This window comes from Microtus pennsylvanicus, chromosome 2 (assembly GCF_037038515.1).
Source record: "Microtus pennsylvanicus isolate mMicPen1 chromosome 2, mMicPen1.hap1, whole genome shotgun sequence".
NCBI classification, from domain to species: domain Eukaryota; kingdom Metazoa; phylum Chordata; class Mammalia; order Rodentia; family Cricetidae; genus Microtus; species Microtus pennsylvanicus.
The window spans coordinates 4794072-4812975 of record NC_134580.1 but is presented as its reverse complement, the minus strand read 5'-3'; the positions used below and the strand labels follow the sequence as shown (position 1 = coordinate 4812975).

Sequence of the window (18904 nt, the reverse complement as noted above, 5' to 3'; positions counted from 1 at the left end):
CACACTGGCCACTGAAGCCTGAGGGTCCCTCAGATGCAGTAGGAGTGGCACTAACCCACCCACGACCTGCTCCAGGAAGACATCTTCACAGTTGCCATGGCAAGCCTTGTTGAGGTGCCCAAAAAGACGGATGGATGCAGTCCTGAACTCCACTTTTTCCTAGCAGGGGATGCAGCCATGTCACCACAAGCCCCCTTTTCTAGGGAGACCTGCATGCAATCTGAGCCCCTACTTTGGCTTGTGGGGGTGGGTATGCAATAGTGAGTGTAGGAGGTTGGAGGCTGACACAGAGGATCTGTTCACTGGGGCTGGGGAGCCAGGCCCAGCAAAGCAGTACCTGATGTAAACATACATCTTAAAACTCAGCACTCCCTCAGGATGTGTCTGGCATCTGCTATAGGACCTAGCTGAGGGTAGAGATAGGACTGCAGGTGTCCTACAGCTTACACTGTCAAAGAAGGGCCGGATGCGGATGGTTGTGTGCAGCAGCACCAAGCGTAGGTCCCATGGCTCCACTAGATCTAGCAGCCGTGCAAGGCCCACCATAGCTTCCAAGGCCACCAGACTGTGCGGTTCGTCACCATCATCTAGCCCACTGACCATAGCCGTCATGAGCTGGGGGCCATGAGCTCGCACCTAGGAGACCACTGTATTCAGCCTGTCCCACCCTACAGGCAAACCCAAGCAGCCGAATGCCCCTTATACTCAACCATATCTCCTGGGGGCTGGCCTACCTTGTCAGGGGAACCAGAGGCGATGTTGGCCAGACCTCGAAGCACCAGACGCCGTACACTGGCACTTGAATCTTTCAGCCGGGCTGTCAGGTTGTCCAGCAGTGGCTCCAGGAGCATTAGATCATTGACCACATTACTGCTGAGTAGCTAGAAGCAGAGCCACTCTGACCATTGTGCCAGCTGACCCCCACCAGCCTAGGTCCAAACATTGTAGCCTACAGGTTTCCTGAAAGGGGGAAGCTGAGGGCCTCTTCCTACCCTGGTCTCCCATTCTTCAGAGGCTATCAGCCTCTGGTAACAGGGGCTCTGACCTTACCTAGGGCCTAACCCTGGCTGATTCCTGGCAGGGTTTTAGTAGGTGGGGCTAAGCAAGCTCTGGCAAAGACTGGGGTTGGTCAAGCTTGTCTGTAGGATATAGCTGCCCATGTTCCATCTCACTGATTCTAAGAAAGCATCTTCTCATTTCAAAACAGAGGGTCCTACCTCAGCCAGGAAAGCAGTAGTCGTGACCCTCTGGATCTCATACACGCTGCTCTGCGTGCACACGAGCGCCTTCATCACCAGAGGAAGACGGGGGCCTGCATACTTTGCCATGGAACTAGGGAAGGAGGTCCCAAAAGGCAGGAGCTGGCCAACCACTGCTCAAGACCAGCTTCTGTGTTAACCCAAGGGGCACTTTACCTCCCACTCACATGGCTAGAACCTTAGGCATTCCCTCGCCACTCTACCCTCGTCAAGCCCACAGGATACCCCTTCTCTGTGCCTCTTGACAGGTGTGTGTGTGGCCCACACCCTCATGTCCCCTGGAGAGGGCGTGGCTTGCTTACCTGGCCAGCTGGGCAACTCCATCCTCATGCCTTGCTGAGGTCCTAAGCAATTCCCAGCCTCCCTCCTGCTCCACACACCGCAACACATCTTGACTGCCACCTCGGAGCAGCAAGGCCTGAAGGGCATCCACTGCAGAGCTGTTTGTGTGTAGAATAGACGGTGTTTGACGGCTTGTCTGCCTTGTTCCTTTCTACCAGGACCAGCAAATGCTGGCCAGTCACTGCGTGTGTAGCTCCCTTGCATGCACACTCAGGAAAAGCTTTCCGTGGCTGCCCAGGCCTATCTTGCCCATATCATCCTTGAAAGGAGCAAGCTCAGAGGCCAGTGGGTATCAGGATTAAAATGGATTCAAGGGAAAGACTAATCATTTGGCCTGGAGGTGAGCTAGCCAGATTGGCCATTACCAGTCTCTAGGATAATATATAGAATCATTAAGCTAAGCCGGGCGGTGGTGGTGCACGCCTTTAATCCCAGCACTCGGGAGGCAGAGGCAGGCGGATCTCTGAGTTCGAGACCAGCCTGGTCTACAAGAGCTAGTTCCAGGACAGGCTCCAAAACCACAGAGAAACCCTGTCTCGAAAAACCAAAAAAAAAAAAAAAAAAAAAAAGAACCATTAAGCTATACACAAAGGCCACAGATTTAGCCTTTAAGCTCTCAGATACCTGTTCATCCCCAGCCAGGACCTGGATAGAGTCTGTGTCTACCTTGAGGACCCAGAGGCCTCTGGAAAGGTGGCATACAGGACTATATCCAATTCACTGAAACTGAATAGATCCTTAAGGTAAGGCCACAATGAAATATCAGCTCAGCTATTATCCGAGAGCAACCAACTGAAAGTGGGGGTGGGCATTGTGGGCAGGGCTATCCCCTGACTCTTCCCACTGGCTCTCTAAGTTCCTGTGGCAAGAACCTACTCCAGTCTCTTGCAAGAGGCCTAGTGCTGCTGTTTCCTAAGCTCAGCTATAATTAGAATTTAGCCCCTGCTAAGATTTACCCTTCTGCCATGGGGAAGAAGATTCTGTACCAAGGTGGGTATACCCCTTGCAGAAATGTATGGCTCTCCAGTCCCATAGCCCTGACTTCCCCTGACACTTGCATTCACATTAAACCCCATAATGTTCTGTATGTTCCTGAGTCTATGAGGCACCACCTAAGTGGTCTGGGGAAGTAGGGATAACACAAGACCCACTAGGAGTTAAGTTTTACCTACTGAAAAGGTGATGACTGTGGCTACAGTGAGCCTGTAACTGCAGTGGTTACTTCCTACACGGGTTGGGTAGGGAAGGCTATGACTGCCAAGTGGTATATAGTAGGATGAGAGGAAAGGTGGTGTCCAGCCATTTATCTAGACAGAGGGCAGACCTTCCTTGCCTGCATGCTATGTAGAACCTCAGCTGGTAGCATTCAGTGGAAGGCATGATAGACACAGGACTATATGGCGTTATTCAGAGTCTAGGAGCATAACATTGGAACAACTGGCCCAAGGGGCTGCATGGAACAAGACCAGCACCAGCATGTAGGAATCAGATACCATGGCCTTCCAGGACTTGCCAGTATAAGCAAGTACCCTGCCTCAGTTGCCCTAACCAGCTAGGACTCAGTAAAGACAGTAAAAGCAGTAAAAGCAGCCCTGGATAGCAAGATGCCCAGAGTATGTATGCAACTCCTGTCTGGGTTTGTGAACATGTGTACAAGGTTACTGCTGGGACAATACAGAGGCTTAGCACCAGTCTGACTTCACTTGAGTGCTCCATAGCCCCAGCCAGGACAGCCATATGGTATACCTTGCTACCACACCCTGGAGGTACAGGAAATATATAGACCTGGAAATCCATTAAAAACATTTAAGTGTCACATTTGACTACCCTAACTTGTGCAGAAAGAGATTTTGGTTCTTGGGTCTTCTTCAGGGCCAGGCAGCTGGCATTCTGCCCTCACTGCCTCCAGTACTGTACATATCACACCACACATGCACATGGGATGGCAGGCAAGGACCTTATTACCTGCAGGGATCAAGGTTCCTGGCTGGTTTGGTTGGGCTGGTGCTCCTCCGCTCCTTGCCCTGAAGGTTTCTGGGCAGCTGGACACCCACAGTACAGCTGACTCGTAGGAGAAGTGCTACAAACAGCTGAGGATAGAGCTCCAGTACCACGGTTCCAGATGATGGGGCAGACAGGACCTCATACAATGCACAGGTGGCCTGGGGCAGAGCCACTAGAGGGTCACATCTCCCTCTAGGCGGTTTCTATACCCCTAACTCCAGGGTCCAACCTTAGCATGAATAATCCCATGTACACTTCAGGTTTTGGGTCCCCAGGGAGAGGCAGGAGGAGCCCAAGAAGCCATAGAGTAGATAGGACCCTGTGTAGCTTAGTCCTCAGGGCATGAGGCAGGGTAGAGGGACAGTGTGGCCTTCAAGGGGACAAATTTCAGGCCATCTGTTCTTGGTTCCTTAGAAGGGAGAGGAAATTCTCACAGCTGCTTTATTGCTTAAAGTGTGGCTGGGCTGGGTTTATTTTTTTTTTCCAAAGGATAAAATGTGAAGTGGGCTCCCTTGGGAGCTAACACCTGCTGGTCTTTATGAGCCCCAGCACAGCTGCCAGGTGCCTTTGGGGTACCCAAGCCTCACGTGGGGGCAGGGGTAGCATGTAAGGTAGCCCCTGAAGTCCCTACTCACCGCAAGGGGAAGCAGTGTAGCTACTCTGTCAGCAGTGCTGCCCAGAAGGAAGGCCCGGCTCTCCTTGAATGGGACATCTTTGCTCATCTTCTCCAGAAGCAGCTCTAAGACCTGAGTGGTGAGGCTGGGTTCTACAGCCAGTGCCCGCCACAGGGCACAGGTGTGACTGGAACAGGAAAGAAAAGCATCTTGAGTAACTGCTGGCTGCAGCACCCTACCCACCACTGCCTTGTGCTCAGTCCCCACAATTCCACAAGGCTCAGACATGCTAGAATCAGATCTTGCTGGGAGAGATCTGACCCCCGGGTCTGGAAACAGCTGGCAGCAGAGGGCGGTAAGAAGACCTGAGGCAGGAAGTGGAGGGTCTCTAAGGAGCTGCGGGAAGCAAAGATTAGGCTTCTCTAGAGGGAGTAGCCATCCCAGGCCCCAGGGACAGTATGCGGTCAGAGGACCAAGGACACAAGGAAGAGGCATGAGGAGAATGTTCAGGCAATGCCCAGGACACTAGAAACAGTCATACCCATGTATCTGCAGAGATGTAGAACAAACTTCAAAATGTCTATTAGAAATTAGAAACTCTACAAGTAGCAACTCTGAGATATGAACCTCATTTGCAAATGGTTTACTGAGTAAGGGAACTTGCCACCAAGCCTCACGATCTGAGTTCAATCCTTGGGACTCAGATGATAAAAGGAAAGAACCAGTCTCCAGAACTAGTCCTGTGCCCTTATTTCTGTGGGCATGCACATCCACACAAAAATAAATGTAAGAAATGAGATTAAGAGAACCAAACAGTTAGAAATAAGGCACATATCCCACTTGGTGGACATACTGATGCCAGCACAATATGTCATATAGCAAATAGGAGAAACAGTGCCTTGGGAAGAGAGAAAAAAAAACCACAACAGTAGAGCAAGGCATGTTGGTATGTGCCTTTAATCCCAGTACCCAGGAGGTAGACCTCTGAGTCTGAGACCAGAATGAAAAAGTGAAGAGTTCAGAAGACAGAATGAGAGAGGTAGAAATAGAGACCAGAGAAATACCTGCCATAACTGATGAGAGCAAGTATAGTGGTACATGCTTGTCATCCCAGCCCTGAAAGGTGAAGGCAAGAGGGTCAGGAATTCAAGGCAGTCTCAGTTATACAACAAATTTGAAGTCACCCTGACTCAAAACAAAGCTAGAGGCACAGGAGACTAAGACACCAGCAAGATGCAGAGAATCCATCTAAGGGAAAACTGCATCTTACAGAGACATTGGGATAGGCACAGGCAGGTCCCTCCACAGCAACCAAGAGAAGCCAGAAATGTGAAATTATTTCACAGATACCACTGGAATCATCCTCCAAGTTCTAAGACCAAAGACCATTGAGTTTGTGAGAAAGCAAAACACCCCCTACATGGCAGAGTCATGTCCAGTGCTGGGAAAGATACATATCAGAACATGCCTTGAAGCCAGGCTCAGTCACCCGATGGTTGGCTGCACACAGAGACAAGCCCACCAATACCCAAGCAAGACCAGAAGTTTATAAAATGGCCAGAGCACAAACAGTTCAGATTCTGTGGACCTCACAATTTTTTTTTTGATTTTTCGAGACAGGGTTTCTCGGTAGCTTTTGGTTCCTGTCCTGGAACTAGCTCTTGTAGACCAGGCTGGCCTTGAACTCACAGAGATCCACCTGCCTCTGCCTCCCAAGTGCTGGGATTAAAGGCGTGCGCCACCACCGCCCGGCTGGACCTCACAATTTTTGCAATGCCTTAGATTTAGCAGCACATCACAAATGTTGGGGATGAGCATGGTGGTGGGCTACGAATCTGAATCTTTACATGTCTTTTGATCTTTCCCCAATCATTTATAAACATGAAGTCCTGTATTGGCACACAGATTTGGCATAAGCATGTGACAGACTCTACGCTCTATTCTATAAAAGACTGCTAAAACATTATTTCTTAACAGCACAGGTAGAAATATTTATGAACATCTTCTGGGAATGGACAAATTGTATTGATAAAACATAGCCAGGTGGTGACACATGCCTTTAATACCACAACTCAAGAGGCAGAAGCAGGTGGACTTCTGAGTTTGAGGCCATCCTGGTCTACAGAGACAGCCAGAGCTACAAAGAGAAACCCTGTCTAGAAAAAAAAAACACAAAATAACCCCCAAAAAATAAATAAATGAAATAAATAAAAGAAAGAAAAGAAAAAAACAGCCATACTACACAGCAGTAAGAACAAGCCACTTCATTGTATCTCAAGAGCAGTATATTAAGCAAGAAAGTCAGAAGAATTTTTTTTTTTTGTCTACTCGCAAAGCTCAGGATCAGGCAAAACCCCCCTAAGAACAGCAGCATGACACGGAAGGCAGACTGGGGGCTCAGCTGAAGAGTAGATGGGACCTGGAGACCGGATACCTCCTCTGCCACCAAGCAGTGTCTGAGATGAGATTACAACCACAGAGGCACCAGGATTTGCAGGCCCACCTGTGCACACTCCTGTCTCAATGAGAAGTGAGAAGACTGCAGTAAAGTTACCTAAATGAGAACTCCACACATGAGTAACAAACAAGGGGCTAGAGAGATGGCTCTGGTGCTCTTCCCAAGTTCAGATTCCAACACCCATTTGGGGTGGCTCACAACCACTTGTAACTCCAAAGGACACTACACCCTATTATTCTGTTCTGGCCTCTAAGCGCACGCACGCACACGCGCACACACACACACAGCCACTCTCAATGTACAGCCTCCAAGATTGGTAAGAACAAGAACTGATAATGATATATGCTTCCTGTGCCCTAACTTCAGGGGCAGCACCAGCACAGGTAGGGACCATACCATCTGGTCCAGTAGTGGCCTCGAGGATAACCTCTGCCCCCAGCAAAGACTACAAAGAAAGATAGACCAACAAGTCCATACTCTTAGAACAGGTGGCAGGAGGCTGGAAAAGAAAGGCTGGCGAGAAGAGGAAGGCTGGTGAGGAGGTGGAAGATGTTGCTATAGGGTGAACGCAGAGTTCCTAGGCTCCTAGAGAGGTCCACAGTGGTCACTGCGGGATTCTGCTCACAGTGAGGAGTACTCTAGTGAATTACTGACTCACAGAGAACCAGCCAGGAGGCTAAGGATAGTGGCCACCATGAAGAGCTATAGGAATCCTGGCTTAGCAGCTATGCCCAAGAAGGATCTTTTCATTTCTTTCTTTTTTTCTTTCTATTTTTTAAAGACAAGATTTCTCTAACAGCCCTGGCTGTTATGGAACTTGCTTCGCAGACCAGGCTAGCCTTGAATTCAGAGATATGCCTACCTCTGCCTCCCGAGTGCTGGAATTAAAGGCATGCACCACCACTACCTGGCTCCCAAGAAGGGTCTTAACCATAATCCAAAGACATCTGGAGAGGGACAGATGCCTTGGGTACCTGAGAGGTAGGGCCTTTTTCAATGTAATCACCTTTTCCACAAGCCTAGGTCCATGGGGACTTATGCAGAAAATTTAGGGTCCAGAAGAGGGGAGAGATGCTGAAAGATCACACACTATGCCATGCAGGCATGCAGGACACCACCCCCAACTCCACCCAGAGCTGGAGCATGGCTTCCACCAAACAAGCTTACGGTACTGAGTACCTGTCAAAGGGCAGGGGGCTTCCCAGGAGACTGGATACCACTGCCTCGCAGTGCTGAGATGCTAGGAGGTACACACTGTGCTGGGCAGCCGGTAGGACGTGTTCCTCCTGGGTATCCCGCAGCTTGGCTCGCAACACACTCACAATCTCAGGTACCTGCAGACAGGACAGGCTCAAGTGGGATGTTGCAGTCAGGCTTTGAAGCTATGAATGTCCCAGGGCATATGTTCTCATGAGGCACGATGGGAAAGGGCCCCACTAGCCCAGACTATGAGAAGAAAAGTTCTTAGAAATCCAGAGCTCTTGACTGAAAGCTGCAGGCCTATGGCAGAAAGGCCCACCGTAATTCTCCCATCGCTAAGAACAAGAACCTAGATCCCACATGAGAAAAGTGGGCCATGGCCCATGGTAGAACATTTACTAATATGTAGGAGACTACTTTGGATTAGGTTCCCCAGCACTACAGGAAGGAGGGAAGGGTTAGGGGAGGTGGAGCTATAGCTACTTTGGGATGTCCAGAGCAGGTGATTAAGGAGCGTGAGGTAAAAGGGGTCCCTTGGGTCTCTAGAGTGTTCCTGTAACTCAGCCACTGTCTGCTAGAGGCAGGACCCATATGAGAAATCAGGCTAGGAGGCAGAGAGGGAGGACAAAACAGGAGCAATGGACCCATGAGTAAGACTGGGCTAGAAGGTGACTTGGAGAGGGAGGGGCAGGGCCTACAGTAACACCTGCCTGCATGGGCTTGTGGGTGTCTTGCTGCTGTACAAAGCAAGTAACACAAATACTGGGGAACACGAATGAGTGAGTGGAAAAGCTCTGGCCTGGAACTCCCTTTAGAACTAACTAAATGTAGTGGACAGATGGGCAGCCTCAGCTATTCTCCAAAAGGTGGCCTACCTCTAGGCAGTCTTGTAGGGCTTAGCTTATGAATCTCCTCTCTGGTTCTAGACATGAAAACATTCCCACCTGCACAACACATCAAGCCAAAGCTGCATGTAGATTACAGAAGTGACAGTCGTGACCCTGTGACCAGAGCTAGTCACTCTAGTCCTCGGCAAGGGAACCACTAGATGGAATCAGAAGGTTCCTTAGCAACAACAGACACTGGAAAGATTCTGGGTCCAATGGGAACTGCCAAGGCCAGGCCATTTCTCCTTGATGAAACCAGGAAGAGTAGAGGAGGCTGAATGTCCATGTGGGCATAGGGCAGTTCCCTCGGGGAACCACAGGACTCAGGTGTGAGCATGGCATCAGAGTCAATGGATGACCTTGAGGACAGGAAGTGGAGTCCCCAAATGGTTCGCTCACTGGGTAGCCTCCTGTCTATCTGCTCATCTATGCCTTCATCTTCTTGCTCTGTGTCCTGACCCAGCTGTGACGACATCAACAGGCTCTTTTCTGGCTTCTGCAGGCACTGTATACATATGGTACACATTCATACATGCAGGCAAAATACCCATACACATAAAATCTAAAATAAAAATTTAACTTAAAAAACAAGTTTTGTTTTATGTATATGAGTGATTTGCACATATGTATATCTGCACCACATGCGTGCCTGGCAACTGAGTAAATTGGAAGAGGGCATTGGATCCTCTGGAACTGAAGTTATGGATGGTTGTGACCACCATGTGGGTTCTGGGAATCTAAACTCAGGTTCTCTGGAAGAGCAGCCAGTGTTCTTAACAGCTGAGCCATCTCTCCAGCCCTAGTATATATTTTTTAAATCCTTAAAATATTTTTCAGTTTGGTTATACACCCAAAGAGATAAAAAGCATGGACTTAAGATATTTGTATATCTGTGTTCACTGACTTCTTATTCACATCAGCCAGGAGGTAGAAATAACCCAGATGTCTACCACTGGATGTCAGGTAGGCAAATGTGGATTAGCCACATATATATACCTGGTGACCACCACCTCCAGCCCAATTCTTTTTTTTTTTTAAATATTTATTATGTATACAATATTCTTTCTGCGTGTATGCCTGAAGGCCAGAAGAGGGCACCAGACCTCATTTCAGATGGTTGTGAGCCACCATGTGGTTGCTGGAAATTGAACTCAGGATCTTTGGAAGAGCAGGCAACGTTCTTAACCACTGAGCCATCTCTCCAGCCCCCAGCCCAATTCTTACTCTTCATCTGTACAACTACCAGGACATCCCTTGATGTCTGACCCAGGGAGCTTTGTGGCTTTGGAAAACCCAGGCCTCACCAGGTGGACCCAGGCGACACACTAGGCTCCTCCTCCCTTTGTTCTGCTCCCTTCCCCCCATGATCCCATCAGACAGTATCTCCACAAGGCCAGCTTCTTTTGTCAACTATTCAGTGGCATATGGATACTATTCCTTCTGTTAGACACTCGTTTCTTTTTCCCTGGTTGGTTCCTGCCTCAGGGTATCCCAACATGAAGATCAGGGAGAAGAGCACAGACAACCCAACATGGAAGTGAGCAAAAGACCAGTGTGCTCACAAAAGAAGTCATCAGATCAGCTCCCAGTCACCAGAAAATACAAATTAAATCCTAATATGGACTATCACAAGCCTATCACAACAAGACAGAAAATGGAGCCCTGCAACCACCACCATTCTCAAAGTAGGTTCCAACTGGGATGTGACCTCAGACAGCTAGCTCTCTAAAGACAGGCAGATGATGGCTAAGTCTCTGAGACGGCACATGAACCAGTGTGATAGCCATAATAAGGAGCTTAGTCCAAGGGGCATCAGGGGTCTCACTTTCACACTATTTGCAAGACGCTTGTGTGGGGTGAGGGAGGTAGCCAGGGATGTCAGCTGGGGTCAGGGAAGACTTAGAAGTTGGCAAGTGACTCTGCCTGGGGATGACCTTTGTGACCTGACAGTCCAGCTCCCCTTCTGGGATACTTAAATTAGATACAGAATCTCAAAACCCCTCCAGCAAATGAGCTGAGTCCCCACCTTCCAGGACTTGGTACTCTACAGCGTCCAGCCTGCTGCAGTCTAACAGACCCCGAGGGACTCGAGTACCGAGCCCCACTTTACTCTCGTTGCACGCCAAACATCCAGTCACAGGGGTTCCCAGTACACATTAGGAAATGAGTATTGGGTTGCCAGAAGACAGGTGCGGGCCGCAGCCTTCTAGGCACAGTGAACAAGCATATACAAAGCAGAAGCAGAATAGCGGTCCTGTGCATGAACTTGGAGTTTCTGTATGAGTTCCTCAAGTCCCATGCCTGGCACTCTCCCTAGGACCTGGGTGACCCAATGTACCTGTGTCCTCCTTGGGTAATAAAATCAGGAGCTCAGCAAGTATCAGCTCCTTGTTAGTGTTTGTGGTGTGTGTGTGTGTGTGTGTGTGTGTGTGTGTGTGTGTGTGTGTGAGAGAGAGAGAGAGAGAGAGAGAGAGAGAGAGAGAGAGAGAGAGAGAGAGAGAGAGAGCGCGACAGCATCATGTAGCTCAGGCTAGTCTCAGACTATTATACAGCTGAGGCTGGCCTTGAACCCCTGATCTTCCTTGTCCCCACCTCCAAGTGCTAGGATTACAGCGTGCAATACCATGCTTTGACTCTCTCATCCTCTGCTAAGCTTCCCAAATGACTAGGACTCTAAGGACAGAGGGTCCGAAAATGCTAGACTTGCACTTTCCTCCCCTAAAGGGTTTCTCTGTTTAGCCCTGGATGTCCTGGAACTCACTTTGCAGACCAGGCTGACCTCGAACTCAAAGAACTGTCTGCTTCTGTCTCCTGAGTCCTGGGATTAAAGGCATGCGCCACCACAGTGTTGTGGGATTTTGATCTTATCTGTTTAGCCAATGACTTTTAGGACAGCAAGCCCTAGAGCATGGTCTTGTCTGATGGGAGAGGGTTCATTACCTCCTCTCATGCGCTCTCCCTCTCTCTCTCTCTCTCTCTCTCCCTCTCTCTCTCTTTCTGGTGGTTGGAGCCAAAGGAATGTGTGGTTGGTCCCTGGGCAGAACAGCAGGACACAGCAGCTGGATAGCGGCTAAGGCGTAACCTGTTCGGTATCAGTGAGTGCTAATCCCTATCTTATATCTAAATAAATTCTTGAGACCCTTTAACAGACTCCCGTGGGTTTGCATAACACCACACCTGGCTTAAATTCTTAATAGAGTTGCTTTAATCAAGTTCTAAGTGGTCTTCAGATAAGAAAAAGATTTGTCTGAATCAGACCCAAAATAGACTCAGTCAGAGTCAAACGGAACATCTAGGCACGCAGGTCTAGGAGACCCAGTCCTGGCCTAGTCCCCTAAACATGCTCCACTCCCACCTTTTCCAGCAGCACGGTGCCTCGCTCCTTCAACAGGCAGTTGATCATGACTGTGGATGCACGGGAGCAGTTCTTGTCTGGGTCTCCCAGGCTCTCAAACATGGTGAGCAAGAGGCTGATGAGCTGATCTGACGGGAGGCGCTTGGCAATAACCTGGGAGATGCCAGGACAAAGTAGGATCAGCCCAAACTTCCTGAGGGAAAACTCACGAGTTTAGCTCTCCCTTCTTCACTCTTCTGAGTTTGGAACTATTCCAGGAAGGTGGTCCTTGGGCAGCTGCTGGGCTGGGGTTGCACTGAGCACAGGAGAGTGACCTGTGTGGAGCTGTTCTGGAACTCCTAGAATACAGGATCAGGCCAGGCCTGCAGCTTCCCCACCTCCCTAAAGTGACCCTCCAGCTCAGCCTCCTTTTCTTTTTCTCTCCACCATAGGAAACACACCAGAAGAAGAGCATCACAGTGCCAACCCCAACTACAGAGCCCAGCTCCTCGGACCCACCCAACGCTGGATATTTGCTCCGTAGCACTGAGTGTTCCCAGAAAAGGTCCAGGAGCCCCTCCTGTCAGACTCTGTCAGAGATCCTGGGCCATATAAAGAAGAGCAGAAATGTTCATAGACAGGGTACCAAGGAGGATTTGCTAAGGGAGGAGCTATTTTGTCATCTGAACCAGATGGTTCAGGTTGGGTATGGTACCCAAAGAGCACAGTATATAGGGCATGAAAGAGACATCTTGGCCCACTGCTGGACTTCCAGGTGTTATAGGACAAAGTGCTTCAGCCAGCTGGAACAAAGACAGGGCCCATGCTGGGCCATGCATGTGGCTGAGCAGTCTTCAGCTTTGGGTAGAGCATTCACATACACACCAGCACCATGTCCTCCCACTCTAGAAACCCACATCTTCAGTAAGAAAGCTGGAGAACAGGCAGCTACAGAGCCAGCTGGACTCTTCTCAGGCATTCCACCAGGACATCTTGACATTACAGCACAAAACATCTTGATCCTGCCAAGACTGTGATGTTCTAGAGCAGGCAGGTATGAGACATGGGGCAGTATTGACCAAATGGGGTCCCAGACACCAATCCTTGGATGGAACCTGCTTACAGCTGCCCCTCAGGGCCTGCTGAGCTAGAGGTAACAAGTACATCCTGAGAAGTCCTTCAGCCCCACACTGCAGCCCCCCTTCTTGTTGTGGGAACCTTTAAGTACCTGCGCTATGCTGTGGCAAGTGTGGAAAAGGATGGTGGGGTCAGGGTGCACAAGGCCATCTTTCAGGGTGAGGAGCCGCTCAGCCACTTCATCACGATGGTCTTGGGAAAAGCCTAAAGGCAGGAGTTGACTGAGGCTTCCCTGGACTGAGGTCCCGACTGCTGCCTCCGCAGTCCCCACATCCCCAGCAGAGCTCACCCTCATAGCCCAGCTGCAAGTACAGCAGGGAATGGACACAGCCTACAGCCTCCTGGCGGGTGGTAGCCCATGTGTCAGCACACCGTGGAGCAAAGAGACCGACGAGGAGACCCAGGTTGTGGAAGGGTACCAAGGTCTAGGGGAAGATTGAAGGTGAAGGGACTAAGCTGAAGGAATTCTGGAGGATAGTCAAGTACAGTCTACGTCAGTAGGACCCAGAGAGAAGCTATGTGGTCTAGAACCCTCCTTATGGCTGATGACCTCAGTAAACGTTGCCCCTCACATCCAAGTCCACCTGGCTGGCTCCCTAAGCATAGAGAGTGGGGAGCTTCTACTTGAGCTGTAGAGAAGGCACACACACTCTGATTCAGTCATTCCACCCTTGGAATGACTCTCCCCAAATGGTAAATATGTGAGTAGGGAAAGAAGACAGGGTACCCCTTTATCCTGAATAGATCCCAGTCCATCACTCAAGTTCTGCTCCCCTTATATACTGAGGTTTCTCTCCCTTCTTTGAGTACCCTTGCCTCCTGCCTGACAGAGGCTGCAAACAACTTCCCCCTACCCCTGCCCCACAAGACACACACCATGCCTCCCCTGGTCCCCTGTCAGCTGTGCCCAATACAGGCACTCTGCATCCCACAAATCATCAGACGAGAAAGCGGACTTTCAGGTCAGCAGGGGAAGACCAAGGCAGGATGCAAGACCTAGGGACAGGTGGTTGCTGCTGCCAGAATGGTAGGATTCATGTCAACATAAGCCAAGAACTCCCATGGTTATGGGAAAAGCACATGCATACCACATAAACACACACACCAAAACAAAAATAAAACTATCATAAGAAATACCCCAAGATGATTCCAATTGGTGACAAAAAGATGTCTGTAAAAATCTATCTGTTCCTGATAAGAGTTCTGATTAACACAGACAGTGCCAATCAAAGCTAAGTGGCTCAACAGTGAAGATCTAAATACAACCCTCCTAGGGGTGGCTGGCTCACCCTGAGCTGAGTCTAGGGCAGTCCTATCCACTGTCCTTGTTAGAGAAGATTGTGGGACAAGAGAGGAAAGCAGCAGGAGATCAGAGAGCCTACAGGATGCTCTGGGCCATGAGGAGCACAGTTGTCCTCAAGCAGAGGGGCTGAAGGAAGGGGGAGGTCCAGTACTCACACTGACATGCAAGTGCTCCAGGAAGAACTGCAGCAGGCAGGCGCCCAAGCCAAGTGCCCGTGCCCGCTCATGACCCCTCGGGGACTTGATCCATGGGCTCAGGTGCTGTACAAGAATGGACTTGTCACAGGTGCCCTCTGGGGGAGGAACCCAGGAGTGCAGAAGCCCACATCCCAATGACAAGCTCAGCATCCCTGCTAGGCCATGCTTCAGGGGCTTCAGGGACCCAAGTGGGACCCAAGGTGGCTCCCACATCAGGGTCTGCTGCAGCTCAGCCCTGCCAACTCGAGGTGGCAGAGAGTGAGAGGTGCCTAGATTAGGGATTGGTACAGCCCCAGCCCACTGCAACAATGGAAGGAATGGGAAGAACACCACGACAGGGTGTGCATTTGTCATCTTGCTTGCCTCAAGTGGTTAGCAGACGGCAGCCAGGACTCATGTGTTCCATCCCAGCACTTGTAGTAGTCAAGGAAAATGCTGCAGAGGCACTATCTGGTCAGAGTTGCCCAAGCAGAAGGACCCCTCCCCCAGAGAGACTATTAAACTATCTCTGCAGTGCCTAACCACAGTGGTGGGGGGAGGGCAGGAAAAGGACCAGAAACTAGGTGGGGTACCCACGCTCCATCACCGCAACAACTGGTGCCCACAGCACACCTCAACCATGATCTGCAGGCCCTGGGGGGTCATGTTCCGCCGCAGCAGGCTTGTCAGCAAATCTTCAAGGGCGCACACCGTGTCCAGATACAAAGGCTGGAAGGAGAGCCAGGCCACCAGCCCCATGCATGGTTCCACTTCTTTCAGTGGCCTTCTCACTCCCTGCCCCCATGGAAACAGCAATACCTCCCGGCAGGTGCCATCTTCCCCCTCAGGCTCAGGTGGCAGGGCCATGACACTGTGTAAGCAGCTGTGGATTACATCTGTCTGTGCCTGCTCCTCCAATACAGGCTCCAAGTTGCTGAGCAGCAGGTTAAGGGCCCCAATCAATGAACAAATGATGTCGTCTCCAGCCTGCTCCTGCCCAGAACCCACTGGGCCTGCACAGATGGCACAGCTGCTACTATGTTCACAATACTTCACACATACAATGCAGGCCATACACATGCACACAGATCCACAGGCCCACTGTCCACAGAGAGGCTGGAAAGGATACACCAGGTATGTGCAGGCTAGCATGGCTTTCTTTCGAATGGATGTTCTCAGGCAGTCTGGGGGTTCTGCCCTGATGAACTCCTTGGGGTGGCGGCATAGAACTGGCCCTCAGAGGAGGCATTAGCCTCCTCTCTGATCACCCTGTCTCACGCTAAGTGGGTGGTTGAGGCCTCTGAGATGCGGGCTTCTGACTGTACCCACTGAGCCCCTAGGCTGCATCTCTGCACTCATCCCTCTGGCCTCCCCAAGCCCCACCTCCTCTGCCCAGAACTCACCATCATCTGTGTCACCAGCTCTGCCTTCCTCGAGAACTGGAAGGAACTGGCTTGTGCGCTGCTACACATGGCCTGGCAGACCATGCACAGGCTCTGGACGAGGCACAGCTTCAGGGCTGGGTCCTAGGGGAACAGCTGGCTGCAGAAAGTTTGCACACCTGCCCCCCACAGCTGCTGTGTTTAGAGCAGCCTCAGGGCTGGGCCTAACCACAGAAGCTGGAGCACATGCCCTTTCTAGAACAGCCTGCAACTGTCTACTGTGCTCATAAAGTCCTATAGCAGCCTCCAGACCAAGGAGGGACCTGGGAGAAATTCTAGGGCCTTGGCCAACAGGGGAATTGCTATGTGGTATGAGAGCTTCACAGGAGGCATGAGGGAGGCCATCCTACTCCTATGGGCCAGGAAAAAAAATCTGAAAGAACCTCACCAATCCCAGCCCACCCCAGAAGGCTCCCCACAACTGTCGCTCACAAAGGCCTGTCAGGTTAGTATGGGGATATCACAGGGGGAACATGTTAATGAGACCAAGAGAACCTCTGGGCTTAACTAGCCCTCCCCTAGGTGCTCTCTGGGGTATAGAGAAAGGCAAGTCCAAAAGCATTGGGAGCAGAGCCAAAGGAGCCCAGAGCTATCGCTGGGCCATGGGGGACACAGCTATAGGTGGCCTACCAGCTGATTCCAAGGATGTGGCCCAGGACCTACTGCCTAGAGGCAGAAGAAGCCTTGCTCTGCCCTTAGCAGGAGCTTAGATGTTACAGCTCCATGAAGTGCTGCTTCAAGGGAAGTGGACAAGGACACTCCTCCAGGACCACCATGGCCAGGAAGCCCAGGAAGTCCAGCAAGTTCTGGATTTGGCTCTGCCCCAAAGCCCAGCCCAGAGGAGAGAGAGAAAAAGCACAGTTCACATACAATTGCTATACACTATACCTTGGTCTCTACCTTTATTCCCAGAACCTAAACAACAAAAAGTAAAATAAATTAAGACTCTGGAGTTGTATGACTGGCCCACACAGACATTGCAATGCCCACCTTGGTATTGAAGCACTGAAACATGCTGCGGAGGATATCAGACTCTACTTTGGCCAGCACCAGCTCACGAGGGGCCTGTGCAGCCACGTGCCCATAGCACAGGATCAGAGAACTCTTCATTCTTTCTACTTCATGCTCACTTCGGTCCTGGGAGGCAGAGAAATCAGCAGGATAGCAGGTACTCAGCGAACTACTCTTCACACAGAGCCTTGCCTAGCAGGGTGCTTCCTATACTCTAAGGCTCCTGGAATAGCCAGAGCTAGCCAGGAACACCAGAGGCAGCACCCAGGGATGGTAGAAGGTCAGACCAGGTGCCCACACAGGCCCACTGGGAACCAACAGGTTGCAGAGAAGGGCTGAGGCAGTGGGACCAAGGAGGAAAGGAGGAGTGTAAAAATCTGGAGGTACCAACCAGAAGACGGCAGGGCTGTGGCTACAGACCAGCCTCCTGCCCTAACGACTTGTGGATACCTCCATTAGAAAAGGTGGGCAGCAGCTGCATGTGGTAGAACACCCGTGATCCCAGCACTCTGCACGCAGAGGCAGATATCTTTGAATCTGAGGCCAATCTGCTCTACACGTCAAGTTCTCGAGGCCAGCCAAGGTTACACAGTAAGGCCGTCTCAAGATAGAGGGGCTGGAGAGGTGGCTCAATGATTAAGAGCACTTGTTCTTTTTTGTTGTTGTTGGTTTGTTTGTTTGTTTTGTTTGGGGCGGGTTGTTTGTTTTTCAAGACAGGGTTTCTCTGTAGCTTTGGAACCTGTCCTGGAACTAGCTCTTGTAGACCAGGCTGGCCTCGAACTCACAGAGATCCACCTGCCTCTGCCTCCCGAGTGCTGGGATTAAAGGCGTGCGCCACCACCGCCCGGCTAAGAGCACTTGCTCTTGCAGAGGACCCAGGTTTAATTCCTAACACCCATGTGGTAGCTCACACCATCTATAACTCTACTTCCAAGGGATCCAGTGCCCTCTTCTTGCCTCATTGGGCACCAGGCAAGTACATGGTTCACAGATATACATGCAGGCAAAAACACTGATACACATAAAAATAAAAACTAAAAAAAAAAATCTAAAAATACTTTTTAAAAAGATAAAGAGGAAGAAGAAGGAAGAGAAGAGAAAGAAAAGGTATGCAGGTTCTTGCACATCTGGGCCAACCCTCCAGTTCCATGAGTACAGCAGTCACTAGAGACAGCATCATGCTAAGAGTTGGGCATTATGGAATATGCTTAAAAATCTCAGCACCAACAACAAAGCACAGCGTAGACAGCCTGGTCGTATAGCTCTCAGTTCCCCACCTGTGTGGTTCAGATAAGACATGTCCCCAGAGCTCAAGTATCCAGAGTGCTGTGATGTTTAGAGGGGCGGTATTGGGAAATGTCTGTAAAGTTCACAAGGCCCCAGAGGTAGAAGCCCTTTGGGAGGAACTAGTGCGTCACTGGATTAACCCTCTGACAGAGCCATCATGGATTTAGAGGTAATTGTTGTTACAAAGACAAGTAAACTCTGTTTCTTGGCTGGTGTGAGAGGAGCAGCCCTCTTCATCCCCTTCCACCATGTGCAGTCTGCCACAGGCCTTGGATCAACTGGCAGTGACAACACACTGAAACCCCTGAAGCTGAGAGGCAAAATAAATCCTCCCTCCTTCTAGCTAATGCAAGTATTCTGCATTAGCAACAGAAAGCTAACACGGAACCTTGCCACTCAGAACCCCTCTCGTTACCCCACCACCTGGAGGCATACCACTGTCACCAGCTA

General features: G+C 50.5%; 1 protein-coding gene across 6 annotated transcripts in view; it reads right to left on the bottom strand.

Annotated features, from left to right (window-relative positions):
- Nucleotides 1-18904, bottom strand: part of Mroh1 (maestro heat like repeat family member 1) — a 70606-nt gene that overhangs the window by 1134 nt on the left and 50568 nt on the right. For 2 of the 6 annotated variants that reach the window (XM_075959644.1, XM_075959645.1), the window contains exons 23-40: nucleotides 17147-17293; nucleotides 17045-17071; nucleotides 16118-16240; nucleotides 15844-15923; nucleotides 15534-15648; nucleotides 15348-15443; nucleotides 14694-14798; nucleotides 13525-13660; nucleotides 13327-13439; nucleotides 12120-12272; nucleotides 7857-8011; nucleotides 4241-4406; nucleotides 3567-3763; nucleotides 1562-1699; nucleotides 1218-1332; nucleotides 735-881; nucleotides 448-636; nucleotides 4-159 (exon numbers count right to left, since the gene is read on the bottom strand). In XM_075959644.1, the coding sequence (XP_075815759.1) occupies nucleotides 4-159; nucleotides 448-636; nucleotides 735-881; nucleotides 1218-1332; nucleotides 1562-1699; nucleotides 3567-3763; nucleotides 4241-4406; nucleotides 7857-8011; nucleotides 12120-12272; nucleotides 13327-13439; nucleotides 13525-13660; nucleotides 14694-14798; nucleotides 15348-15443; nucleotides 15534-15648; nucleotides 15844-15923; nucleotides 16118-16240; nucleotides 17045-17071; nucleotides 17147-17293 (2358 nt within the window). The remainder of the gene's footprint in view (nucleotides 1-3; nucleotides 160-447; nucleotides 637-734; nucleotides 882-1217; nucleotides 1333-1561; nucleotides 1700-3566; nucleotides 3764-4240; nucleotides 4407-7856; nucleotides 8012-12119; nucleotides 12273-13326; nucleotides 13440-13524; nucleotides 13661-14693; nucleotides 14799-15347; nucleotides 15444-15533; nucleotides 15649-15843; nucleotides 15924-16117; nucleotides 16241-17044; nucleotides 17072-17146; nucleotides 17294-18904) is intronic. The other 4 variants (XM_075959646.1, XM_075959647.1, XM_075959649.1 and 1 more) reach the window with 3 other exon arrangements.